Below are 27,652 nucleotides of genomic sequence, written 5' to 3' on the forward strand. Positions count from 1 at the left end.
ATTTCCCGTGGAATCCATTGAATTTGCTAATTTCTATCGAACTTCATCGTTTCTTGTACGCAAATATTCGATCAACGCGATTCGAACCAATAAGAGTTGAGATCCGATTAGATAAAAGAATTTCTACATTGATTTTCAATAGGAAACTTACAATTAAACCCTTCTTTAACACTTTGCGGCACAGCGTCTCACATATGAGACACCTTTTTTGAATCGGTTATTCAAGATATACGTTCAATTTTTGAGATATCGCTGTCATTTCTTTGCATACTTGGACTTCTGAGACGTCAATGTTGATGGTTTAATAATATATAATATATATAAATTAACGAATTGTTGGAAACGCCTGTTTTTACAGACTAAATCTAATTGTGGAAAGGCTATGGGGACTATAAAAGTGGAACGCGGTATTCTAGGTTTTTTGGGGTTGCTAAAAACGAATCGGACGTTAAAATTACAAACTTCGAAATAGCGGATGTAATATGGAGGACTGAAAATGTAAAACTTGATCCAATTTGCTCGTTTTAGATCCACCGTTCGGAATTTTGTAAATTTCCCAGATCTAACCCCATTTTTTAAATCAGCGACCACGAGAAACCTCATATACCCAGTTTCAAAGAATTTGACTGAGGAAAAATGTATGCTTCAAAGATTTGAGGAGCTTAATAATGCCAGAAGTGAGAACATTGAATATCTGGTATGTGTAGATCTCTTAATATTTATAACTTAAATTCGAAAGACGATTACAAAACGACATACTTACGTGAAATTCAAATAACGGTTGATGAGGTCTAACTTACTTGTTATCAAACCACAAATAAAATAGGCGAATGTTGAGGATACAGCAAATTTTGTGGTAGGTACCTACATGATTAAAAAGTGTTCCGTGTTTTTTATCACGAAAGTATTATCTTGACTTAAACAGAAGCCGTGGAAGTCATTCAAAATTTGCCTAACTAATATCATCAACCTTGAAAACAGAAAAAAGGGAAATATGTTGACAAAAAAGAAGTACTGAAATGCTGTGCTATGCTTGTACTTTATTCATACTTCACAAGTGAGTATAAGAAAACCCAGAGCTCCGATTACCCAGCCATTAAAGTACCAAATGATATAGAAAAATAAATTGAAAATATTTTAAACATGGGGGTATCTCTTACATTTTATATCAATTACCATCATTCTCATTTCAATTTAATTTTTTATACATAAATATTGTTTCTTACAGTTCCAATGTCTCAGAAAACATATTGTGTGTAAATGCATCAGTTTTGCATTCTTACATGTTGCAAACAGTAATTTATCTGAAACGTAGGATCATCACTTACAACGAAAAAATTCTGTCCTTCGGGGAAAAATGGACAAAGAAAAAAACAACCGAAGCCACTACGCAGTATTTCTTGCCATATTAGTCTGTTTCTGTAGTCTGCGTAAGTATGACGGAGTTGATTAATTAACGGATTCAAAGTACTGCTTGCTGTCTTTAGGATTAGGCTTAATTGTTTTCGAATCCGGTTGCCAATTGGCAGGGCAAACTTCTCCGTGTTTTTCAACAAACTGAAATGCTTTTATTAACCGCAGTGTTTCATCAACACTTCTGCCAACAGGTAAATCATTTATACTCAGTTGACGCAATACGCCTTCTTTGTCGATGATGAAGAGTCCTCGCAGGGCAACCCCAGCATCTTCGATGAGAACGTTATATTTTGCTGAAATTTGCTTGCTGAAATCGCTCAACAACGGATAACGAAGTCCGCCGAGCCCCCCCTGCTTTCTAGGAGTATTAATCCAGGCCAAATGACTAAAGTGGGAGTCAGTTGACACGCCGATAACTTCTGTATTGAGCGCTTCAAATTCACTCATTCGGTCGCTGAACGCAACTATTTCCGTTGGGCAAACAAATGTGCTGAAACATTGTGGTCGTACTTTCAGGTAAAAGATATTCTGTCTATATGTAAATACAAATACCGCACAGCGCGATAAAACTAATTTCTAGAGAAACAATGTAACAAATATTTGCATTATGAAAATTAGTTGCCATTAATATCAGCTAAATGCTAGCAAAAATGCCAATACATTATCTTTCTACTTGTAAATTATAAACTACTTACAAGTCCAATGGGTAAAAAAACAAGACGACGTATTTTCCTCGATAATCCTCTAGTTTTATGTCCTTGAAGTCTCCATTGATTACTGCGGTGCCAGTAAATGATGGGGCTGGCTTCTGGATCTGAGGTCCCAACGCATTTAGCAGCCTGGGGCCAACAGTAAAGTTACGGATATTTGCGTTTACTGCGGATTGTGCCAGTCCTTGTTTTACCTGCCAGAGAAAACGTTAGTTTTGACGACACCTTTTAATCACTGATGACTTAGAATAAAATCATTAAACTATACAACAGTATAAATCTAGGTAATTGTTTTCAATTTAACAGCGACTAAAGGATGTTAATATTGTGCAAATTTGGGAATTTGCACAAATCCACATAACATTTCTCTGAAGTATGACCAACAATTACCAGAAATTAGTTAGCGGTAAGAAATTGAGGCTCCAAAATAAGATGGGACTCTCTAGATGCTTGAAGCAACAATAACGTTTGAAAATTAAAAAAATTTGAAACAAGTGTTAATAGTAGTACAATAAATAGTTGAGCCATTGTCCTTCTTACCAAGTGCTTAGCTTGAAGTGAAAGATTTCTGATTAGTCCAGACATCATGAGATTGTTCTTTGATTTACGCTAACGACGACGTCGATACCGCACGGCAGATTGAAAAGTAACGCATAGGCTGATTGACTAATTTCACTGATCGCACGACCGTCGAAATGAGTTAGCGGTTACCGAAGAGGTTATGTAACCAAATTCATACACATTTTAAGATCGGTCTTACTTCCTTAGGCTGACGTCCTATCCATACAGTAGAAAATGACTGAATTTCTTACAGGCTAGTCATAAATTTGCTCGTATGGTGAGCACGGCACCTCTCATACTTTTTTACATTCTTAACTTATAATCTGGTTTTGTTGCGTTTCATATTCTAATGCCGCGCCGGCCGAGTCATGGTTAGTAGAGGTGTGCCTTACCAGACGGACGGTACTCAATGAATATCACAATGTCACCAAAGAATTTATACTTTGTCGATAGGGAAGGAAACTAGGGTAGCCACTGTGTTATTTGTTATCGACATCCCAGCAGTGTTCACTATGCTACCGACGGTATTACGTAAATCAAAGATTCGACGTGTAAATACCGTGGTAAATACCTAAATCTGATTCTTCAAAAACTAAGCAAGTACATGCTTTTGGCGTCAACATAAGGTAGCGCTGCAGAAGCATCAGTGTTATTGTTTCCCAACATCATTACGACAAACCTGACATAGACAGCAGAACTTAAGGAATAAATCATTCCTCTACGTTTGGAATTGATCGTTATTAAGTGCTCACGACTTTTATATCCATTAAGTATTTCACGTTTATGAGGGTACGTAAAGAATTTTGCTTTTTGAAAATAATGCTCGCCCACTGTTCCCGAGTAATTCAGTGTTGATGTTCATAGTCCAAACAATTTATAACCTTACATTCGGGACGGTGATTTGCTGCAATGCCATAGGGCTGGATTTAATTTATTGCACAAAATAGTGAGACAGTAAATAACTTTACAATTTTGTTTGTCAATATGGAATTTATGTGGAGTAATGCCATAACTGTGGTCTGATTTACAAATCATTGTATTAAAGTTTGCAACGTCAACATTAGCTAAAAAATTTGAGGAAATGGAGCAAACAATTTATAATTAACATAAGTTTGATATTTGTGATTAAAAGTTATCAGTATTAAAATGTAATTATGCCTGCCTTCGTCTTGTGATTGAAGTCATCAAAATCTCACCCTACCTTTTATAAACTCTTATTCTATACATAAACTCAGTATTTCACACAAAGTATATTAACGTATACTATACAACTATTTTTCAACAATGCAGCTATTCTCAAAATGTTATTAAAAAATATGCAATGTTAATATAATGGTTGCTGATTCGTTTCCCCTTTTGCTCCGCACAGGCATTTGCGCCTTCTGGAGACATACCCTATCGGCGGGTGCTGGCAGTAATTATTATTATATTAAGCAGAATTTGGGTTAGTTCCTAGTTTATCTAATGTCGAATAAAAATATCAATACCTTTTAGCCATGTCTCAAAGAAACCATAATACACGCAGTACCGCACAAAGCACTCAGAGTTCTACTAGAAATACCTCATCAGTTAAACGATCTACTAGAAACGCCTCGCAAGCCAGTAAAACAAATACCAAAAACACTTCACCAACCAGCCAGAGAACCCAGCAAAATGATGACGATGAATACATGACACAGTCTCAAGCAACTCAAAGCAAAGATCTGACTGCTGAAGAAGAAAATCAGCTAGTTGGAAGCGTGATAAGATATTTATTAGCAGTTGACAGAACTAAGCATGTCATACAAAGACCACAATTGGTTAAAAATGTTTTTGGAACATATAATAAACATTATCGCAAGATTATGACCAAAGTTAAAGCCACTTTGACTCAAGTAAGAATGGAAAGAAAAATTCAACAAGTAATTCAATACAGAATTTAGGTATGTTTTGGTGAACATTTTTTTATTCTTGTTCTCATTTTTCTAGGTGTTTGGTTTTAATCTGGTAGAATTTGAAACTGGCAAATACATTTTGACAAATGCTATTACAATGAATCCTCCACATCTTTCGTGTCCGGAGAGCGAAAAACCCCGTCGAATTTTGCTGATTTTGGTTCTTGCTCATATTTTTATGTTGGATGGTATATGCAAGGAAGGTTTGTTTTTACTTGCTTGTTAACGTTACTTTCATTGAGCAATTTAATATAGTCAAATGTGGCTCAGTCTGTGTGATAATCATACGCGATCTGTGTATTTACTGTAATTGATGTTTCAGAATTGTTATGGGACTTTTTAAGAAAATTGACAATAATTCCTGGAGACGGTTTTAAGACTCAGATGTTTGGTGATGTACACAAAATAATCACTGTTGTAAGTATAAGTAATAAAAATAATGAAAAAAAATTTTATTCAACTTCTTATACCAATACCAAAGATTCATTTGAAAGGTGTATAATATGTTTATGCATATCCTCAGAAAGTTTTATCTTATTAGCGGTAATGATATACATTATCTCCATCTAAAGATTATAGTATTTTAAACATTTTTTCCGTCAACTAACTTTTATTCTTCTTCTTTATCTAATGTAAATATTATTTCTATTCAGGAATTTGTGAAACAACAGTATTTAAAAATGCCCAAGATAGGATCATCGGATCCACCTGCATATGAGTTTCATTGGGGTGTGCGTGCCGAGGAAGAGGTTTCGAAACGTCATTTGTTGGAATTCGTTTCGAAGGTAAATTTAAATACGCCAAAACACAAAAATATATCGATTTATTTCTAATATTTGTAAAAAGTCTAATGAAGCTTTATGAATATTTAATATTTATATAACATTAGAAATATTTATTCTAACATTAGACTACGTTTAGTAATGTGAAGATGATTTCATATTTAATTTCGATTTCTAGATGTATAACGATCGCCCGATCAAAAGCTGGCCTAAACAATTCAATGCCTTGAATGAGTCCGAATGCCAAAGCATAGAGAGTGAAGACGATAACTAAGGTGAACCTATTGCAAAGAGTTTAATAAACTGATATGAAAATTAGGAAATAATGAAGCACTGTACTATTTTTGTAACAAGACTTTTAACCGTGTCCGTCTAATTATTTCTGTATTTTATACTACATACATTCGTGTGCTAAATTTTATGTATTATGGACTTTTTTTTTATTAAACATCTATTGAAACTTTTTGTAACAATAATTTCATGCATCATTATATTCACAATCTTAAATATTGGGTAAAAGATTCAACATAGATGAAAATTATTATCGGCCAATGCATGTTTCCAATATAAAGTATTTCACTTTCAGAACTCAATCTCAGACAACAGAACATATTTAAAGTTTTTAGACGAATACATGCAGCTGATTCTAACACGTGAGAAAAAAGTGGTTGAGATACAATTCTAATACTTGTATGGAATACTTTGTGCCTTAAAATGTTCATCGCGAGACAGAAACAAAATTTGTGTTTTAGAGAACTTAACCACTCATATTTAACATTTTACAGCACGTTTTTTGGTGTATAAAGCAGTGTTGATTATTTTCTGAATATTTGAAAACTAGCTTTATAATTTACCATAAATAAATATCGGTTTGCGGCTGAAACGGATGAACACACTACGTATTCATTATATCTGCAAAAAAATATTTTCTCATTACTATATGCAATTATAATAGATTCGATGGTCTTGCATCGAAATATAGTAATAAAAAGTATGTACCACGTATACTTTTCATATAATGTTTTTTTTAGTAAAACGCTATTTTTGCTTACTCGTTATAATCAAACACTAATGATAGCAACAATATTTACAAAAGTTATAGATTTTAAAAGTTTAAACATTAAAATCGTTAAAGAATCTATCTTCTAGTATGATTCTCGTTATTTTTTAGTATTCTTTCTTTTTATATCATAGATTGGAGTTTCACAGCGAACGTCTTCTCTTAATTTCTCTTTTCTAACTTCTTTTAATTCACTTTCTATCAGTTCGAACTGGTTTTGTATGTACAGATACTATTTAAATAGATTAAAGTAGTGCAATTGCAAAAACAAAACACAAATTCTGAATTAAAAAAAAAAAAAAAATATGAAATATATATGTGACAGCAAAATGTAGAAAGCAGATATATATTCGGCATATTTTTTTAAAGGAGGATTTCGTTGCAGACCTGTGTTACTGAAGTAACAAACAAAAAAGCCTACCACATTTTATCGCATCCAAAGTTCTTGAATATCTAATACGCTGCTCTTTCGTAATACTTTGATACCGATGAGGATATTATTAAAAATTCCCAGCTACCTCACTAGAAGTCAATATCAAATCAAAAATCATCGCAAATTCCAATTTCCGTTGGATAGTTACAGGAATTAAATGAATCTGGGAATTCAGAAGGAGATTCTTATGGTACGTATTTCGAAATTTTTATGTATATTTATGAAAAAACTGTACTAATTTAATTTCAAACAGCATATAGGTACATTATATGAAAAAATACTTGATATATATTGAAACATTAGTGCATGCAATTGTTCATTTCATTAATCACCACAGAAATAATTATATTTGAAGTCCGATCAACACGGTGCTGAGAAAATGATCGAAAAACGCAAGAAATTAACAGCCGTTAGAGGTCCGAAAAATACTCGTCACCCCAATTGATGTTTCTTTTTTGGCAAAATCCTTTGTGCTTTTTCGTATCTCCGAAAAGAAAACAACGTGACTCGCAGAAGCCGTGGGATTAGGCATCCGTGCATGCAGGTGAGATTACCTACGGGACGAAGTTGTATGGTCAAATTTCACGCAGAGGTCATACGGAACGGGTACGACTAGGAGAGAAGTCTACGGCGACGCGGATGACCCAGTTATATTATTAATGCGTCGACTCCAATCTCCCGTCTCAACCGACGTACATTGTGCATACATATGCCGTGAATGATACATAACATTGAGTCTACGGTAGTCGTAGACATACTAACATGTGTACTTCTGTACTCGAATCGAAGTGCAAGCTCGCGACAGTAACAAAATGGGAGTGAAATAAGGTATTCTAGGTTTAATTCCGCAGGTAAGCTTGATGCACGAAAAAAATGTCTGTGCATTATTTGACTGCAGCACAAATTACTGTTACATACCCAAATTTGAAACCTAGAGTGGATTTATTACGTAATTCATGTGAACTACAAAGAAACTGACATGATTATCTGAAATTCTTATATTTTAATTTGAAATATGTCGTTTCTTCTTCAAGGTGACTTATTGTCCTTTGAATCCAGAATTTCAGAAGTAGATGAATAATGAATTCATTTTCGGTTCCAGAGATGTGTATCATGAACGTCATTCAGGTTCAAACAACACAAATCTGTAGCAGCTAATTGTGGCATAAATTTACGTAGGATTCTCCGCTTATTGTCAGAGTGATCAAAAAATCGAAAATTGTTTCGGTCGTAGAGCCGTAATCGCTATGAAAACCTGAGGAGTGTTATAAATTCGAAAAATGAAATATGAACGTAAACTGAACGGATATTCCATTTTGTTAGTACATACACGCTATTGAAAACTCAAAAATTACCCAGTGACGGCATTTTGCAACTACATATCATTATTTTCAAATCTGTTCGTGTATGATCTGCTTTGATATATTAAGTCTCTCCGAAGAGATCCGAAATTATAGGTATTTTTCTTCTCAAGTAGCTTTGGAACAAAAAACATGTTCTCTTTAAAGTACGTAAATGCATTTTTTTTAAAATTATTTCTCAAAAGGATATATTCAACACTGTTGAACCAAACTTGTATAATTTCGCGACAATCAAGCGGCAAGACATTCAAACTATTGAACTGCGGTAGAAACTGGAAAATTGCCTCAGGAAATTTTTTTTTTTTTTCATTCCTCCCTAAACATATACGGGAAAATTTGTCGATCAGTGCATGCGGCATGCTAAAACTTCTTCAGTTCAGCACTTTGTGGCAGCATAATTTCCTTTAAAACTATCATCATCATCACCACCTGCGACGATTCACCAAAGGTTTTCATGTAGATTTCAAAATAAGTTTGGTACAGTTTAAAAATCTTCACACAACTTTTCGAAAAAGTTATCGATAGGGATTCCAGAGCTTATTAACAATCCTATTCAAGAATACCAAATAATTACCCATCCGCGTAATGAAACTTGAAAAAATTAACAATTTCAACACTGGTACACGCAACTCTACACCGATCATACTCGTACGTGCATGTAAACGATTTGGGTGGAGTTAAAAAACCAGAATAGCTGATCGACAGACGGACCAAAATATCGAATTTGCAAAGACGCGAAAATCTAATTCGTAGAATTATCATAATGTAGAAAGTTCAAGTACAGAAAATTGAAAATACAGAAATGAGAAGCACAGAAAGACAAAATATAGAAAGTTTAAAACATGGAACGGCAGAATCTAAAATCTGTATACGGTTCTATATTATCGAAACGAATTCTGACGACTCTACATTTGACATTCTTTATTCTGACCTTTCTATTTTTTCACTATTCCATACCACGAGTTTCCATATCTCTAAATTACACTGAATAACATTTTCGCTTCTTGAAAAATTCGCTATCGCGGCCCTTCCAATTCTCGATCTACCTACATTTTAAACCCCACCCAGCTATTTTCTTTGTCTCTAAACCGCGTGAGGTCAAAGGTCTGCAGCCCCTCGCGTATTTAAGCCGCCAGCGTTACCTTACTTTCAGGCGGGATCGTATAGAAAGGACCTAACACGGCTTCGGAAAGTCCCTTAATCCCGACAAGGAGACAGCTAGCCGCTAGTCCGGTGCAGCCAAGCTGCTCACTGTTCCACTTTGCAATTGTCGTTTAACGAGCCTGCATGCTGCACCACTCGTAACCCATCTACTTGTCTCCGCAACGGACAGCTTTGAGCTTTTGGTTTGATTCAGATTGGTCCCGGATACCGCGCTGCGGGCCGCAACCACCGGCTGGTAACGCGCCGCCCGCATCCCCCATTCCACCCCCAGCCTCGCCCAGCTCTGCCCTCTGCCCCCGGGGCAGCGAGCCCCTCGCCGAGTGAATCTATGTCACAGTCAGTGCATCCCTCGCGCTCGCTCTGCAAGCTCTGCAAGCTCTGCAGGCTCTGCAAGCTTTGCAGTCCGCCGCCGCCGCCGCCGCCGCCGCCGCCCTCCCGGCCTTCCGCTCATTACTTCCGAGCATCTTGTCCCGCCAAGATTTGTCCTCGAGGGCTCCGAGTCGCGTCAGCGATGAAAGTTAACGCTAGTGCAGATAAATCACGAACCTGCACCTTTGCCGAGAATCGTTACTTTGCAAAGTAGAATTTTTTTCATCTCTCGTCAATCATTTCTACCATTTTTAGTAAACAAGTAAGTATAATATTCCTTTGGCGTGCGCTTTTGTTACAAATTTTATACTAATTATAAGTGTACGTAATGCTTGAATCATTTTTTCAACTTTGTAGTAATTCTTTTTTTTTTGTCAGTATGTATGAATATATTTTTATGTTATCTCACCCTTGCATGTAAATAATACAAGTTGAACAAGCGTGAAGGAATTTTTTTTCCAGCAGCAGGTATTTTCCAAGTAAGATCAGTCACGGATATTTTAAATTGGGAAACTCGACCTTCTTTATGCCTGTCAAATTCTTGCTATCTGCATCTGTGCTCGATACTTTTCCTACTAGTTTAGAAAATCTTGCGTTCCATTCACCAATTTTATAAATTCATAGCTGAACAATCGTTTCACACCGTGCGCGATTTCAGTGAAACTCAAAATGTATCGAAAACGTTTACTTGTAACCTTTCTTTATATTCATGTGAATCATTACTGTATACAAATATCAAATGAAGTCTCGAGGTATACCATAAAAATTCTCTGGATAGTTCTCGATATTTTATTCGATCACCCGAGTGCAGGGTAGCTAAAAAAAAAATTTAGCTCTTCAAAGTTTAAAGTTAAATGATATCAACTTATGTTGGTCAGTAGGAGAACGTGAAAAAATCGACTGTTAAATTATGGTTTGTGGAATTTCACGTATAGCTTTTTGATGATCAGATGTCATTCGGAAATCTCTTGACAAAATTGACATGATTGTACGGTCTAGATTCATAGCTGTGAATAATAGCTTTGACAAGACTGCGTACACGAAAAAAAACAGACAGTATCAGTAATGCTGATGATCAGCTGATTTTGTTATTCTCAATAGCTTTGACACGCATGAACGCGGTATTTAAATTGTAATTATGACCTCTCTTAGTGACATAATTATTTATTCCTTTATTTGTCGTTTATTTTGTCATTAAGTACCTATTTTTTATGATTCTATGTTTAACGTTCGTACCTCAACGCAGCGAAATATTTCGCTCAACGCTTGAAAAAATCTTCATAGTTACAATTTATACATCCTAGTACGGTTTTTAATTATCATCTTTATGAGGAAATTACATGTCGGTGCATGTTGTTCTGTTATTGCGGATATTTTTATGGTCCAGCCTAGGTGGTATCCCAGATAACAATTAGGGAAAAAGATGTATCAGGGACATCGAAAAATTTATGTTTTTGTAAATGACTTTTTAAACTGAAAGTCATTCGAACTAAATTACAGATTACATAAACTCAAACATTTCTATTGCTCTATAACTTGTAATATTTTTGAGACATTGGTCTTTCTTTATACGATTTTTGGTTTACGATTAATTGTTGCCTGAGATTCGGTTTAGGCTTAACGATATAATACCATTGATTATAATTGCTCCTGAGCAAAAAGAGCTAAGTGCAGATACTCAAGTATCGTTCTTTGGTCGAGTGCAACACAATATGCTTTACTTATTGTTAATACTACGCTTTGCAAAGATATATTTTTCCGATGTCACAGACTTGGGACCAAATTCGCCGGGTGAAAATGTTCAACTTATATCAAAATATGAACCGGCGAGAAGAGGGTGAAAATCGTCGTGAACCGGATATGACCGGACACGATCGTTTCTGTCAAGTGCGGCCAAAGTCACGGCGTAAACGACGGCAAGTAACTCGACGGGCCCAAAGTGCAATCGAATTGGACACTGAGGCTATGCTCTCTGCCAGAGGAGTTCTTGATCGGCGTGGACGAAGCGCAAGCATCGAGGACGACGAGAGTGAAGAAGAAAAAGGCTACCAGCTGACTAACAAAATTGATAGTCTTGCCAAGATTTTATTCAACCGAGTTACAGCAGCGCGTAACAGAGAACAGAATGACATTAGGTAAGTCATTTTTTACTATTCATTCATTCGCACTTGTTGTTGATCGATTTGTTTCTTTACACCGTTTCAAGTATTTCATAAGCTCGAGAGAAACGAAAGAGAGCTAGAAAAATCAAGCATTGTAATATGCGATGGAGAAATTTTATGCTATAAATTTTGTCTTGATTTATCGAACATGTTCACGAATTTTAATTGCAGTACTTAAATATTTAAAAGACGCGAGAAGCTCGCCCTTTATCGTGTTAAATCAAAAATCGATGGGACTACTCGATGGCACTAAAATTTATAAGGAAAGTATTGCTCAAGTGAGACTTCAAAGAAGTTCAAATTTGGATTGAAATGAACTAGAGATATAAAAAAATGAAAAAAACAATTTTCACAAAAAATACAGTAGTAGGGAAAAAGTGTGTTGAAAATATCTACTCTGCGATAAGCAATGATCATTGACAACAGATTGCATATAGCAAATATAGTGCTTGTTGCAGTCTGAAGAATATACCTAATTTACAATAAGATTCATTGCAAACATATAATTCTAATTTTTATCAGTTTAATACGTGCTGAAGAGTTTAAAACAATTAAATAATTATGTTAGTTTGATTTTACGCTAATACCTATATAAATGAGATAAGCCTATAATAATGTCACGTATGAACATGTAAAATAATTCATTTCGTCGAATTACAAATATAATTTGAGGAAACGAGGCACGACGGACTTCGTAAAAAATTTTGACAAAGTTTTTTTTTAATATCGAGATATTATTAGACGTTTGTTTAATATGTATTGAGTTAGAGTATGCAACATTCTTTTGAGATAAAAGAAATTGTTTTAAACATTTTTTAAGAATAATATTTTAAATAAAGGCCTTTTGCTCCGAAATAGACATTTTTCTTGTCATACATATTGGTAGATAACACAGCTCTACAAAATAAATACTTTTTTTTGTTGCTCTGATTTTTTCTGTGAATCCTGGTATTTGAGAACGTAAAACTTACGAATATAATTATGATTATATTATATTGGCTCTGGTTTTTATGTTATTGTAGTATTGTATTCGAGATGACTCAATGTTTAAAGGCGAATTTCTCTTGAACGGTTAAAGTTCTATATCAGTAGTTTCTTATAGAGCGTGAAATTTCCTATAAGAATCTGTTAATACAGATAGTTTATTAGATGTACGTTTAGATGGTTTATATGTCAGACGTTTATGAGATATATTTTTTCCTAAATTTTTTTACCTGTTATTTAAATGGAAAATGGAAAAAAATCAATATTATAAGCTCGTATTTGGCTGAGATATTCTATATAAGATGCTCTACCGAAAGTTTGATGCGTGTTTGAGAGAAATTTTTTAATTTTTTTTTTTTCGGTACACCCCAATACCCCCCTTTCGAAGAAACTTGTTGTGCCCTCTTTTTCATGGCGAGAACAACAAAGTATTATATTTCTTATATTTTTTATACTTCTGCCCGAATAAAGTAAGCATAACTAAGGTTATTGATAGTATTTTTTTGATAAACTTTAGATATTAAAAAAAAGAAATCGAATTTTTCACCTAAACATTGCTTTTTTGAGTCATATATGAAAATGTCGATAAAATAAATAACTAGAGCCAATTTCGAAAAACTACGCTTACTCCTAAGGTCGTTGACATCGAATCTTTCTAAGACGACTCAAATATCAAGAGCAACAAAACCACTGTTGGCCAGTGTAATTAATCAATGATTTTTTTAGTACAGGTAGAGTTAAAGGATGCGGAGTTATTTAAGATGAAAAAATGATTGTAAAATTTTTGGCGAGGCTCCGTCGTGCCCTAGAAATTATTATTATTTTTTATTTTAATCATGGCAAAATGATAATGAATTTGTTCGAGATAGGTCAAAACGGTTTTTACCCGGTGCTCAAAACCCAGGAAAAAAAATTTAGGTCTTCCCTAAACAGGAAATCTTCCAATTATACTACCAATGAAAACGCTGTATCCAATCCATGTGTACCGGTCGCCAAAATTGGTGCTGAAAGGTGAAGTGAGCAAAGTATCACCAGCACTGTACAATATGTCCTAATTTGTGAGTTATGGTTAATCGTAATTACTGACATCCGTCGAATTACAGCTTGAGTATCGCCAACTGTAACCGCAAGAACCTAAACTGAACGACAAACAAACTGTACATGTATATCGTATCACAGTGCGGGTGAAGTGAACGTGAAAACCAGACGTATTATGTACGAAAAGACGAATTTACGCATCGATCATTTTTTAATCGTGTATTGATCTATCGCAGTTATAAGAGTTCGGAGTAGTTATTTAAACTCAAGGGATTCGTGATACAAATTCACGCCACAAATTTACTCGAGAACAAAGCGAGTATACATTTTCTTTTTTTTTTTTTTTTTTTTTTTACATGAATGCAATTAGGCCCAGAACCAGACGACCGCAAAGGTACAATAAATCCGAGTTTACAATTCACATTTAATTGCTAAATCTGATGTTATTTGCAAACATTTGAGTACCCTTTTAAAAGCCTTTGAAATAATTTTTATTCTAACGACGTCACGTTTCATCGCCACGGTGCTCGAGACAATAATTTCAAAGAGCAAATTTGCGTAATTATTTTTACTTGGCTTTGAGAATACGTTTCCTGAAGTGAATTCAATGTTCCGACTCTGAGGAATAAAAGAAAATTACGTATTTCGGTATGATTTTCTGGCATGCCTTTGAATATGTCTCTTCAGTTTGGTAAAAATACGTACATGGGAAAGAAACTTGCGTAATATTTACCGTCGAATGTCGTTATTCCTGCTAAGAATAAGGTGGTTAACCAGATTGCAATAATATTATTATGACTGTTGTTTGTTTTTATTGGATGAAACCTTTGCAGTCGTCCGGAATTGTGGCATAATAACAATGACAATGACGATAATCTTCGGGCAACGAAACGTAATCCTTGCTTCTCGCGGTTGGTCCGGTGTTGGTCTCCGCGTTCCACATCTCCTGATCATCATTTAATTAGGCGAAATGTATGCGGTTTACACATGCGTACGAATTATTCAGGTCAAATCAGGTACGAATTACGCAACACATATACACGTTCCACATACACCTCAAGTGCAATACGTTACAATTCGACCCGCAATCAATAACACAGGTCAACACGAATTTTGACTTTGATAAGAGGGCATGAAATTTCGATAGATTTATCGATAGTTAGACGAAAAAAATATATATGCCCTGAATACGTTTGCGTTTGTATTCAGGAGAATGGTTGAACAGTGTTTTAGAAAATCCATAGTTAAAACTTTCTATTTATTGATAACTCGAAACAAATATATTTTTATGTAATTTTTGTCAACTTTTACTATCATATCAAATTACAAAATAGTGGAAAAAAGTTTAAAAGTGAACCCTCTTACTTTTTCTTTCATGTTCATAAGTACTTTCTCTCACTAACTCCCAAATGTAGTCCCCTGTCATATTTTCGTTGTATTGGCCCTGATAACGTTGTTCGAACTTCATTATATGTTGATGAAAACGTTCTCCTTGTTTTTCTGAGTACGCCTCCGTGTTGCTTTCAAATTTATCTAAATGAGCATGCAGCATATGTACTCTTAGAGACACTCTGCAACCCATGGTTTTAAAGTATTTTAACATGTTTTCAACTAGCTGTTGGTAATTTTTAACTTTGTTGTTCCCTAAAAATCCAGAGACGACCGCTTTAAAACTATTCAAACTTGTTTTTTCGCGGTATTTTTAATTATACCAGAAATATTTAATATTTCTACGATAACTCGAAAAAATTTATTATTATCAAAACTGTTACAAAGGCAAATTTTATATGGAATATGGGTACTTTTCCTTTATTTTGGAGCACAATGAATAGAAAAATCATGAATTAAATTTCAGGACAGAGAGAAAAAAAATTTGCTGCATAGTTGTGTAATCGACTAACAATAAGATAAATCTTTATAATTACGAATCTCGCGTCTAAGTATGATGGTATATTTCTTTGGTCTATATTTGCATACATTAATATTCCGTGTAACAAGCAGACGAGTAAATGGTTACAGATTGGAACTCCTGTATATGTATTTAATTGGATAAATTCTGATGTGGATTATAACGCAAAAATCTGCTCAACTTAAAAATTTTTCTTTTCATACGTACCCGAAAACTTTTCGTCCTGCTATTATCGCCATGCAAGGTCATAAAATTAGTCTAAATTTCTAAATACAGAAATTAAGTTCTTTCGCTCCTTGACAGTCGTTTTGTTTTTTAGTTCTGTTATTTATTTGTCATTAAAAATAAATAAATTATACAAGACTCTGTTTGACAAACAATCACGACGATGCTCTGTGGTCGGACGAAGGAGATGTTGACACTCCGAATTTTCCATTACCATCCAAAAGAAATGATGTATGAAAATAAGAGTATACATTTTTGTTATTGATTTTAACATGGTATACCTATAAATGTTATCGCGAAATGTATATACATAGGTACAACATATTTTATGCCTTCATGCATCTATCGTTCAATTAAAAAATACAATCAAGACTCGAAACAAAACCTTCAAATTCAAGATCCTTCGTTGTAGCTGCTAAAGTCAGGTACCTATGTTAAAACCGGTCCCTTTATAGTTGACGATAAATGGGACCACCTTGATAAAAATTTGGGAAGAGTCATGAATTCCATTTAAGAATTCTCCAGTAATGTTATTTGCAATAATGATAGTGAACATTCTTCCTATTATCGAAATAAATCTGAGGAAATTCGAATAACACAAACTAATACGAGATATCAACGATTTGAAAAAAGTTTTTATTCTCGATTCAACGATAATGTTCACTTTTTTGACCTGACAAATGGGAGAAAAGTAGCATAAAGTTCTCTCACATACCTTTTCCCTCATCTACGCGGAAAAAGTAGCACTATTATTAGTATTGTGAACTTTCAATAATATTCTAGTTTTCAGACCAATAAAATGATTACACTTACACGTAAAAGGTAAAATCACAAGAGTTTTTTATACAAAAATACTTTTATTCGTTTTTTTTTTTCATTAGTTACAATAATTTTTTATCGAAAAATTTCAGCGAAGTTTCCAAATTCAATTGTGGGAATATCGATTGATTATTTACTATTGCGATTTCGTAAAATCCACATTAAAATCCATTTATTCATGCGTCAAATGACAATGCATTGGAGTGTTTTTGTTCAAAATTGCGTTTAGAATGGGGCTGTTGAGCTCTTTTTCGCGTATCTGATCAGCAAGCAAAATGAACACAAAAACGTTAGCATCGGATCGAAAGTACCAAATTTCAGTTATTTTGAACGTTGCAATTACGAAGTCTTGTCTGAAATGATTGACATTTAATTATTTTCTGATACTGGCATGTTCTCAAATTCATTTCTCTTCCAAAGAAGTACGATTCTGCAGCGACAAGACTTTTTAATTTCGGCAGGTACATAGTTGGAATGTCCGTGTTTGAAATTTTTTTTTTTTTTTTTTTATAACGCATCCCATTCACGTGTCATAGAAACGGACGGCATCAGTACACTGCTCTGGATTGCTACGGACCATCCGCTTGTGAGGATGTCGGCGAATGTATGGAGATGGAGAAAAGATCTAGGATTCAAGCACTAACGATTTGCCAATCTCATCTTAAAGGATCAACACGGTACAGTCTGACAAAACAACTAAACAACGTTGGTAAGTTGCAAAGAGTTCCGAGATTCATCACTAATTATACCCGATGTTACATGCAATGCGTACTATTTTCAAATTCAACGACAGGATCTCGCGTCGACAAACATTGGTTTGCGGTGAGAGATACAACGCTGAAAGCCGACAGGCTCTTAACGCTTGCACCGTTGAGCAGAAATTGCCCAATAAACATCTGTTCGTCCATACGAGAGACGCTGAATCATTTATTTCTTGCATTGCAACACCCATATATTTGCCCTGTGCTTGATCTCGACTTCAAGGAATTCAAAGGGCAGAATTATGTGATTCTTGTGCAACCCATCAATCAAGGAAGTTTGAAGGACCTCATATATGGGGTACGGCTCTTATCACTATATTTACTTTATTTATGACCATAATTTGGGTTACCGTGTGAAGTCACCAAAATCTACAATATATTGTGTCCAAAGTGACGGTAGAATATTCAATTTGCTAACGAACGGTAGATTTACACGTGCTTAAAAAAAGCGGTACTGTTTTTTACTGGAAAAGTTTGGACCTCTGAATTATTGTAACGTATCAATTTCTGCTGACAACCTGACACTAATTTTACCACAAAAACTTCGTGCACATTTAAAAGTAACAGCCCGATGGGTGAAAATATCCCGTTTATAAAACTAGTTTCATATAATTCTTCATTTTATTTTAAAAGCGTTTACCAAGAAACTTCGAAGTGACATTTTATTAGGAACGCTCTAAATAAACAATTTGACCTTCTTATTGTTAGTCATTCATAACTTCCCAAAACTTAATACTGGACTAAACAAAACACACGATACACGTTACAAAGGTTGGGCAAATAATACAGATTTTCTAAACACTTGGATAAGCATTTTGAAAGATTGTACGAATATGAAGCAAAAAAAACTCTTCCACAGATCGAAAGGAATTGTTGGAATGAAGATTGGAGTCAAAAATACGTGACTCGTGGCAAGGGTCTACCGCTACCACAGGTGCAGCGATTAGGTCGTCAAATTTTAGAAGCATTGTTATTTCTGAAAGAGCGTGGCTTCCCAACGGTGACACACTTACATTCTGGCAATGTGATTGTTCAAAACGGAGTCGCTCGTTTAGCAGGTTTAGAAAATACTCTGCTCGGTTTCACAAGCCGTATCTATCCCGTTGTCACTTCCCGATCGTCGCACTTAAACTTTATCGACACGATATGTTTCGGTAAGGAGTCTGCTAATTTTATCGAATCTTCCTGCTCTACCAGAACTCATCCATCCCAAATGACATCAATTTAAAATTTACAGTATCTGAATAAAATTCTCATCTTTTATTTTCAGGTCATGTGTTATTCGAGATGTGCGCAGGGTATGAATTGTGTTCATTTAAACCAACAGAAACGCAACTGTCCGATATCAACAAGTACCCTCAGGTTTGTTGATTACTCGATATTAATTGTTCTTTAAATTATTGACTATATTGCGGTAAAAGTTTTCGCGACGATTTCCTACGATAAAATATAAATCGATTCATCATTCATGTTAGTTATTTATAGTGACATTTGAGTAATCTCAATTTCTCATTCATCCAGATTCTTGAAATTTTGGAGCTTATATTTGAACAGCCAGATGCTCGCTATCCCAGCGTGGAGGAGCTGCTGTTACATGATTTATTCCGCAATATTGATCTTCGCGAAATGCGAAGTGCGCCGGTAACGGTAAAAATTTTCTGTAAAATAATTTATAAACAAAGAGATATCTATAACTGTAACATGGATGTGGGGCCACAATTCGGTAAATTTTTCAGCCTATGATCTTAAAAAATTTCTGGAGATTCAGGTTATAAAAGATCTAATTAGAAGTCTAAAAAAGACTTGCAAAATGATTTAGAATATACCTAGCGGAATACAGTCTCAACCTATACTTGTTACAGATGTTCCGTCCAACTTTATCACCTCCCGTGGTTAACTTACTAGATGGAATTAAACGAAAACATATCAACAAGAGGTAACCTGGCTATTTTCAAAATGTAACCGTTGTACTAATTTTTATCGCGATTTACAGTTAGTAGTTACTTCCTGCCTAAGTTTTGCTTATTCAGACCACGATGAGCAGAAATACAAGTTTTGTAGGTAAACACTTCAATTCAAGCGAATGAATATTTAAGTTGAAAAATAGAAGAAACTAATTGTGGTGTGAATAAATGCGAATTTATTTTTAATTGTAGTCAATTTTGGAATGCTGAGTATTGATTTTTGAATTATTTTAATTCCATTTGCATGCTAGCAGACACAGATCTCATTCCGCAGGCGATGTGCCAGCCGCGAGAAGAATCTACTGGTAATGTGTGAATATTCACATGCTAATCTCAAATGCTATCAGTACAATTTGATTTGCCCTACAGACTGGAGAGTATTGATAGTGAGGACGTTGTATCGCTTGACAATCCTGCACCAGAACATAGAGAAGAAATTGAGGAGTCTTCACTTCTTGCTGAGATATACGACGAGCTTTCGACTACAACTATTTAAAATCCAGACCAGGAGCGATTTAATTGAGTAAATTTTTTTATTTTTTTTTGTATTTATCAGGGTTTATTTTAATTTTATCGCGTTAAACAATGTTTCTTTATTGCGTTTGAAAAAACAACCATTGTAGATTTTTGTTAGTCACTTATACGATACTGTATACCTACGTATACCTCGTAAATATAAACAGAAAATGAATCAACACTCCAATCAACTTTTCACTGTTTTACTATCAAAAACAATAATTAACGCTGAGAAACTACTCGTACGAGTATGCTCATGCAAACGAACTTTGAACTAATGATATTCCTGAGATACTAAAGACTATGATAAGAATAAATCAAACACCTAATACAAATATAATATAATCGCGGTATTAGAATAGATGAAACACAAAATAATTACGTTATTATTTCATTTTAAATTTTCTAGATGAAAAATTTAAACTTCCCGCCAACGGTTAGGTACATTATGATGAATTATCAATAATCATAAATCATGTAATCAAAGTTTTTAATCAACACAATAACATAACTCATTACACATTTTTTGTTGCCAGGATACCTTGTAAAACTTTGACAACAGACAAACAGTAGATCTGATATAAAAAACAGTTCAATTCAGATTCTGATCCAGATGACATGACACTGGTACATATAATAGATTGTGAGTTTTGTCAAATTATTTATGTTTATTCATTAATTAATATCTTAGAAGAATATTTTCACTCGTAGAAAAAGTAATAATGTCAATTCGCTCAGTGATAATATTTATAATTAAGTAAGAGATGACCCATTGAACACACAATTTGCATGAAGTGATTATTCTTACTATCTTTGTATCCATCCGGATTTATCGATAACCAACAATTTCAATTTTTTGACTTACATATGTTGTGGACACACATAGAAATTCTTGTTATTCCATAACTGTTGAAAATTACATTTTAGTATGCTCCTAAAACTCTCTGCTCTATGTCGAAAAAAAAACGTGAGAAATTTGGGTATATGTATTACAATATTACAAAGAGATTTTTAGGTATATGAAGACAATTTAACGATCAACATAAATGAACTTCAGCAAGAGAAATTTTCATCTCACTAATGACATACTAATAAACTCTCTGTATGTGCCCGAAATAAAATGATTGTTAACTGCAGTCAGCCTCATGTGTCCAAGGGATCAACTTGCGTGATCAACAGAACGCTGTACAAAAGTAAAGATAAACGTGGAATAACCTGACTTTAACAAGGATATCTACAAATACCCTGCTTGTTCAGCTCAAAGTGATTTTTCCGAAATCTCGTAAGTAACGTTCAACCAAATGATAAACACCTTATGCAATAAAACTTATGAAATATGACGATGAACCATTATTATTTGGTACAAGAAGATTAGGTATAAACCATTAGTAATAAATTACTTGCAACAAATTATGACGCTCCACCCTCAAGCTCACTTGCAGGCGTATCTGGTTCTTCGTCATTGTAAATGTTCTCAGCCATTTGCCAAACTTGCATTATGTTGTCTTCTGACACAGAACAAATAACCCATGGCTCATTGGGGTTCCAAGAGAAGTCACTTATTTTGGCTGTATGTCCACCATGAATGAACTAAAACAAAAATATTACGTGATTTTCCAATGGTAATAAAAAAAAATTACTTTTTACAAATCCAAGTTTCTACATCTGTTGTTCACTCTCTCTAACCACAAAATACAATAAGGAAATAAAAACAATGAAAGTGATTTTTCTTTTACCAGTGTTATAATAGTACCTAACATACAGAACAACAACGAAACGAGTCAAAATCGGCTGCAAACTGTAGAATTCAGTGAATATTACCAGTAATTCGGGTGGTCCATCTTCGGCATCTTCAGTGGACTGTTCTTCTCCGATCTTACTCAGATCCCAAACATGTAAGCGTCTGTCGGTTCCGCTGCTAGCCAAAATTGTCTCATTGTGCGGTGACCATTGTACTTGGAAAATTTCGTCTTTATGGGACTCGAATGAGTGAAGCTTCAACTTCAAATTTCTCAGATCCCACAGAGCTACCGTCTTGTCAGCACTGCCTGTGGCTAATATAAATTCCGAGTAAGGGTTGAAACTCAGACAGTTTACTTCTGCTGTATGAGCATCCACAGTATGGCTCGGCTTACTTGTGTTATTACATCTGTCCGCAAGCATAAAAACACATTAGAAAAACTCTGGTTATTCAATATATTATTTGAACCAGTTCAGTGTTAGTGAAATGTTTGTAATAGCTAATAATCAGAAAGAAATAAGTGGTAATTAGTAATATTTGTAATTGAAAATTGTCTCAGTAACTGTTTTAAAAAAATCAGTGGTCCAAATAGCTTTAACAATAATAATAATAATTATTTTTTAATCACAATTATATTTGCAATCGATGGGAGGAAGTAAGGAGTATAGCAGGGATTTGTGGCAGTTGTAGTAGAAACACCCGCATTTGCACAAGGGACAAGGGAAACTGCCGAAAAGCTTGTTCAGGTGTAGCTGGACCCAAGTCCAAACCATCGACCAGTAATCCGGCGCCTGAACGGCGTGAGCATCTTCCATTTTTGCAAATTGCCGTTCAGGACCGAATTGACAAGCCAGGGATTTGAACCAGTCTTCCTGCTCCGCAGCCATGAGTGCTAGCACCTGAGCTACTATGGTCGGTGGGTAACTTTATAGAACGCCGGTATATACTCGAATTACCATGCTAGTAAATTGAAAAATAATTTGCTTACATATTCAAGTGGCCTAAAGCCTTTTGTATGAGAAATTAATTAAAGAATGAAAAAAGTCGGATTCGTAACACAGCATTATACCTTGTATCCCAAATCATAAGTTTTTGGTCATCAGCTACTGATCCAAACAAGGACTCGTGCAGCAAATGCCAAGCGACATCTTCCACCACAGCTGTGTGACCAGTGAATATAGTCTTGGCATCGATTACTCTATGCTCTTTAGGTGTTGCATTGATGTCCCACAAGCATATAGTGTGATCGTCAGATGCGCTCAACAAGTAGCCGTTCAGGTTTGGATTCCACGACAAGCCGTATCCTTCTTTTTGATGTCCACGCAACCTACGAAAGTGTGATGCATATAATATTGTTATGCAAGGAATTTGACAATGAACGTAATAATTATTTATATTTTTTACCTGAGATCTGGATGGCATTCACCGTTTGGATCGGGTTTGCTGGGATGCTTGGTATAGTCAAATACTAGTACGTCACTGGAGGGAGTTTTTGTAGCAATGACGCATGGATTTTGCGGCATGTAACGTGCCCTGTTGACTTCACCTTCGTGATTGATTTTTATCTCGATTTCAATTTTTCCACTGACAGATCCAAATCCTCCAAACTCTCCCTTCTCATTGTCGTAATGAGAAGCATCGAACTGTGCATCCTCATTGGGTAACTGTACGCTGGCAATTAGCAAGTGGTTTTGTTCATCGGAAGTATGAGTACCCAAAATAAGACGGTGCACAGAATAATCTTTCCCTTCTGGTCTTGTAACATCAGGCAACCATTGAGCTGTAAGGGAGGGCCACTCCAGGGCATGAGTCATTACAAGATCGTACAGAAAGGGAGTATTTTTCTTCCATATTTTGTACTCTTCATTGATGACACGTTCCTCAACCGCATCGTCAAATGTTTCTGAAAAATATTCCTTCATTCGTCAAATGATCGCATAACCAATATGAGGAAATTAATTTTTTATTGTCAACACGAATGACTCGCAAGAAGACTACACGTTCATATTATGCAATTTTTCCATTGATGATACAAGTTTTGAGCAAATATTTTCTCTGGAGTAAATTTAGCACTACAGATGGTGTAAACATGTCACTGTTCACAACCAAGTTGTCCAGCAACCAAATAAAATTAATTCCTATTCGAAACTCAATGCCGATTGCCGTCGCGGAATCCTTATTTTGTAACCTGTGACCATTACTCTACATCCTACATGTCACCGATAATGTTTATTTGGCGAAATAAGCATCAGGCATGATTGTGTAACAACAGGTAGATTTCTTGCTCATTGACTGCAGTTTGTATTTGAAGTGCATGAAAGTAAGTTTTCCAGTTTAATCTATGCAATATTTACATTTTTTAAACATTGTCGGAACATGACTGCTGAAAATTTGCAAAAACAAATAACTACCCAAAAAAACTTCTATTCTGTATGAATTTAACACCTTTTAATAATCAATAAACATGGATAGAAAAACTTGTTTGCAATGATTACAAAATAACGAAATGGAACACTCTGATATTTTTTGGCAAGATATAAATGTAACTACACATCATACCATGGATAGCGTCCGGTGTTGGACAACTGTACAAAGTCTTAGTAAATGCAACATTTGAAATTCTTTTTTGTAATACCTGTACCAAAAGCGCTCTTTTATGAACCATCCACAGGTACTTGAAGGAGTCTTTTAGACACCAGTGCCAGAAAACTTTCTCAAATCGCTAGCGGCCAATAGAGTTGCAGGCAAGTGTTCTTGTACCGCTAGCAGTTTAAAAAAAAAATTTGTCTCCTGCTCAGGTTTAAAAGACTTCTTTAATGTGGGTGGACAGTGCATAAAAAAAAACCAGGATTTTCGTTGCAGATGTAATAAAAAAGTAGCATTGGATACACGATCAAAAGGTGGCGATGTTGAGCTCGTGCTATGCCTTTGCACTCGCTGTGCGGTATTGCTACCTTTACATTCTTGTATCAAAAAATACTGCTAGATTTCCTATGCTTTATCTGAATTTTTCAAGTTTCGACATCAAATCAACAGGTTTCAATAAATCAAACCTGATCAAATATTATGAACAATTCTTCCAACTAATTCTTTAGCCTCATAGTGACATTATTGTAAATCACATTATAATGTTGAGCAAGAGAATAAACACAATAAAACTTTATTTAGACGTTTTTTAAACAGTATGAAAATTATGATCTATAAGTGAGAATAATGTTAAAATGAAAATCCATGATTTCTTATTTAATGCGTTTTACTTGAATTTATGATTTTAAATGGCTTCGGAGTTGGCGTTTTATCATATTATTTACAGTAAACTGAACCAATACCATTGAATAAATATAGGATGCGAGACAAGTAATAAACTTTATGCAGTAATTATTCATTGTAAATTGGTTGCATACATAGTACGGAAAGCTTTAACAATTATACTGATGATGTTTATTTGAAAATCTAGGTGATTGTCAATTCAATGTAATTGTTGTTGATATAGAGAAATGCTGCTAGGGACCAGAATAAATAACACATAAGTGCAAAAGACATATACAAAAATGATATAATGTATAACTGAAATGTTTCAGAATAGTATGTATGCAAAACTACTGGACCAGAAAAAATTGAAAGTATAATGAAAAATAATGCACATGTGTAAAATATAAAATAATGTTTTCCCACGTTAAGGAATTATTTTTAATTGCTTTACATGTATTTTGTCTGTGTTATAAACCATTTTTCATGTTAATTGATCTTCTCAAGAATATTATAAACGAAATATACATCCATTTCATCTTAGTTTAAATGAGTGTATGTAAGACTTTTAGGATCAGCCCTTTCCCTACTTTCTATTTTCAAATCCGCATGAGCATTTCCAATGTTTCCAATGTTTAATATAATAAACTACAAACTACAGGTTTGAATGCAAATTTGTAATTCTCTCAATTCGAAAAAATATATATATTTCCAGCTTTTCCTAACTTTTCTTGTGGCAAATAGAATTCTATGGGGTTCTAATGCTCAGTTCTCTCTAGCAACTAGACGCCAAGGACTAGTAACGAGTATATTTATCACAGTTACCGAGCAAAGGGTTTTAAACGTGTAATTTCATTTCAATATAATGACTTTGAAATTTTTAAAGGTTTCCTCACTATTACAACATTCCCAGACCATATGACTATGATCATGTTTCGTTGGGTGAGGCTGCATCTTCGGAAACTCGATTAAAGATTGTTCAGTATCTATAAACATGAAGCAATTGCCTTTTCTAAAGTGGATGTAATGTATGAATTTGTATAGGGTACTTGTTGCATTGGGTTACATTAAAATAATTCAGTAGTTTACTTCATGTTTCAGATCAGCTGATAACCTCATCCATTCAAACAGAAGATGCGAACAATGAAAAATGAGCAAATAGAATTCATAATGGCTCGAACTCAGTGCTATTATCAAATCGCTCAAAGTTGGCAAAAAAATGTACGTAGGCTCAAAAATATTATCTTATACTGTTATATTGCAGTAAAAAATTACCGGCCTCTACAAATAACTAGTCGAAGAGGGACTCGAACGTTGCGCTCGACTTTGTGCAAAAGTAGATGCTGTGTATGTTCTGAAATATTTGAGAGATGCGTAGAATCGCGATTGCCTAGGAGCTGCGAAATTATAATCTTGCAAATCCGCGGTGTATGTAATACAGGAATAAATTTATTACGCGAGCTGTGAATGCGATTCGGAATGTGAAGCGCGTAAGTTAGTGAAAATACAAGTCTTTCACAAGGAATTTGGGATGTATCAATAACAACTTTAAATTGCTTAAATGCGTAGAGATAGAAGAAATAATGCTTGATTGTGGCTTAAAGTATCGCTCAGCACGCTCACCTCCGTCTTTGTCTCCCATTTGTGTTTGGTTTGAAATAGATATTCTGTACAACCAGCTAGATTTAGGCTACCTCCAAACACTGCGCCCGCCAAAAAGACGCGAATGCTCCGAAACCGGGAACCGTCAAAGGCCTCAGCCATACATCGTTGAGGACATAGATGATGTACTCACTATAAATTAGAAGCACCTCTAGAGTGTTAGATAAAACGACAAATTTCATAGTGTTTTCTGCTGGCTGCTGTGACGTTGAACAGCACTCCACGAAATTTCTTGAATGCTATACACTAGAAACTATCGTATAGGGGCTCTATTCTCGAGTTGAAGACCCTAGATATCGTATGCGAGATGTATGAGGGCAGCCCCGTGACACTCACCACTGCTCGTATACTAAAAAATTGTACGCGTCTTGTCCCCGTTTTTTAATTCCTCTACGTGGCGCTAGTAGACTCCTGGTAGACTTCTGACACGCTTGCTGCCCTCGCTGACCGCGCGCAAGCTCGTCAGGTAACTACTAGCGCCACTAGTGGTGGAACTTGGCGGCAGAATCGAGGGACATTTTGCGAACCACTTTTAGCAGCATGTGTCAGGGGGCTGTCTGAGGATGTATTCCGACCTCCGTGAAGTTGGCCCCCCGAAGTTGTTATTTTTAAATCTAATTAATGCAATTCGTTTGAGAATCGTTTGAGAGGGTTTGAGGGTACAGAAAAATCGTTTGAGAGTTAATAGTTTTTCCGGAAAATTGATTTTAATTTTGGGTGTGAAGTTGGTGCATTAATTAGATTTAAAAATAATAACTTCGGGGGGCCAACTTCACGGAGGTATATCAATTAAAATATTAACTATCTAACAGTTTTTTTCTACTCTCAAATC

At 35.0% G+C, this 27,652-nt stretch overlaps 4 protein-coding genes across 19 annotated transcripts; 2 read left to right on the forward strand and 2 right to left on the reverse strand.

Moving 5' to 3' along the window:
- Positions 1-1,020: 1,020 nt before the first annotated feature.
- Positions 1,021-3,045, reverse strand: LOC124298764 (peroxiredoxin-like). Its single transcript, XM_046751263.1, has 3 exons — positions 2,667-3,045; positions 2,112-2,320; positions 1,021-1,906 (listed from the first exon to the last, which is right to left on the reverse strand). Exons 1-3 carry the CDS (start codon positions 2,712-2,714, stop codon positions 1,450-1,452), a joined length of 714 nt encoding a protein of 237 aa, XP_046607219.1. The 5' UTR covers positions 2,715-3,045; the 3' UTR covers positions 1,021-1,449.
- Positions 3,046-3,328: 283 nt separating this feature from the next.
- Positions 3,329-5,868, forward strand: LOC124298638 (non-structural maintenance of chromosomes element 3 homolog). 3 transcript variants are annotated; one of them, XM_046751044.1, is made up of 7 exons: positions 3,331-3,476; positions 4,057-4,101; positions 4,182-4,561; positions 4,656-4,824; positions 4,944-5,038; positions 5,275-5,406; positions 5,582-5,868. In XM_046751044.1, the coding sequence occupies exons 3-7, from the start codon at positions 4,184-4,186 to the stop codon at positions 5,675-5,677; spliced, it is 870 nt and encodes a 289-aa protein (XP_046607000.1). In that variant the 5' UTR covers positions 3,331-3,476; positions 4,057-4,101; positions 4,182-4,183; the 3' UTR covers positions 5,678-5,868. The 3 variants fall into 3 exon arrangements, with proteins under 3 accessions (XP_046606907.1, XP_046607086.1, XP_046607000.1); XM_046750951.1 differs by lacking the exon at positions 4,057-4,101 and having other exon boundaries at positions 3,329-3,476; XM_046751130.1 differs by lacking the exon at positions 4,057-4,101 and having other exon boundaries at positions 3,329-3,476; positions 4,989-5,038.
- A 967-nt stretch (positions 5,869-6,835) lies between these two features.
- Positions 6,836-21,189, forward strand: LOC124298010 (slowpoke-binding protein). Of its 14 annotated transcripts, none has more exons than XM_046750249.1 (10): positions 6,836-7,086; positions 11,561-11,925; positions 17,464-17,636; positions 17,721-17,986; positions 18,548-18,842; positions 18,959-19,050; positions 19,210-19,335; positions 19,551-19,624; positions 19,904-19,957; positions 20,022-20,157. In XM_046750249.1, coding segments are annotated over exons 1-10 (1,479 nt in total). In that variant the 5' UTR covers positions 6,836-7,053; the 3' UTR covers positions 20,023-20,157. The 14 variants fall into 14 exon arrangements, with proteins under 14 accessions (XP_046606205.1, XP_046606384.1, XP_046606559.1 ...); XM_046750428.1 differs by having other exon boundaries at positions 19,907-19,957; XM_046750603.1 differs by having other exon boundaries at positions 6,837-7,086; positions 19,210-19,329; positions 19,907-19,957.
- On the reverse strand, positions 20,642-26,920 carry LOC124298585 (chromatin assembly factor 1 p55 subunit). Its single transcript, XM_046750812.1, has 5 exons — positions 26,782-26,920; positions 23,314-23,812; positions 22,979-23,236; positions 21,990-22,317; positions 20,642-21,758 (listed from the first exon to the last, which is right to left on the reverse strand). The coding sequence occupies exons 1-5, from the start codon at positions 26,798-26,800 to the stop codon at positions 21,579-21,581; spliced, it is 1,284 nt and encodes a 427-aa protein (XP_046606768.1). The 5' UTR covers positions 26,801-26,920; the 3' UTR covers positions 20,642-21,578.
- Positions 26,921-27,652: the final 732 nt, after the last annotated feature.

Source organism: Neodiprion virginianus, chromosome 1 (genome assembly GCF_021901495.1).
Source record: "Neodiprion virginianus isolate iyNeoVirg1 chromosome 1, iyNeoVirg1.1, whole genome shotgun sequence".
NCBI classification, from domain to species: domain Eukaryota; kingdom Metazoa; phylum Arthropoda; class Insecta; order Hymenoptera; family Diprionidae; genus Neodiprion; species Neodiprion virginianus.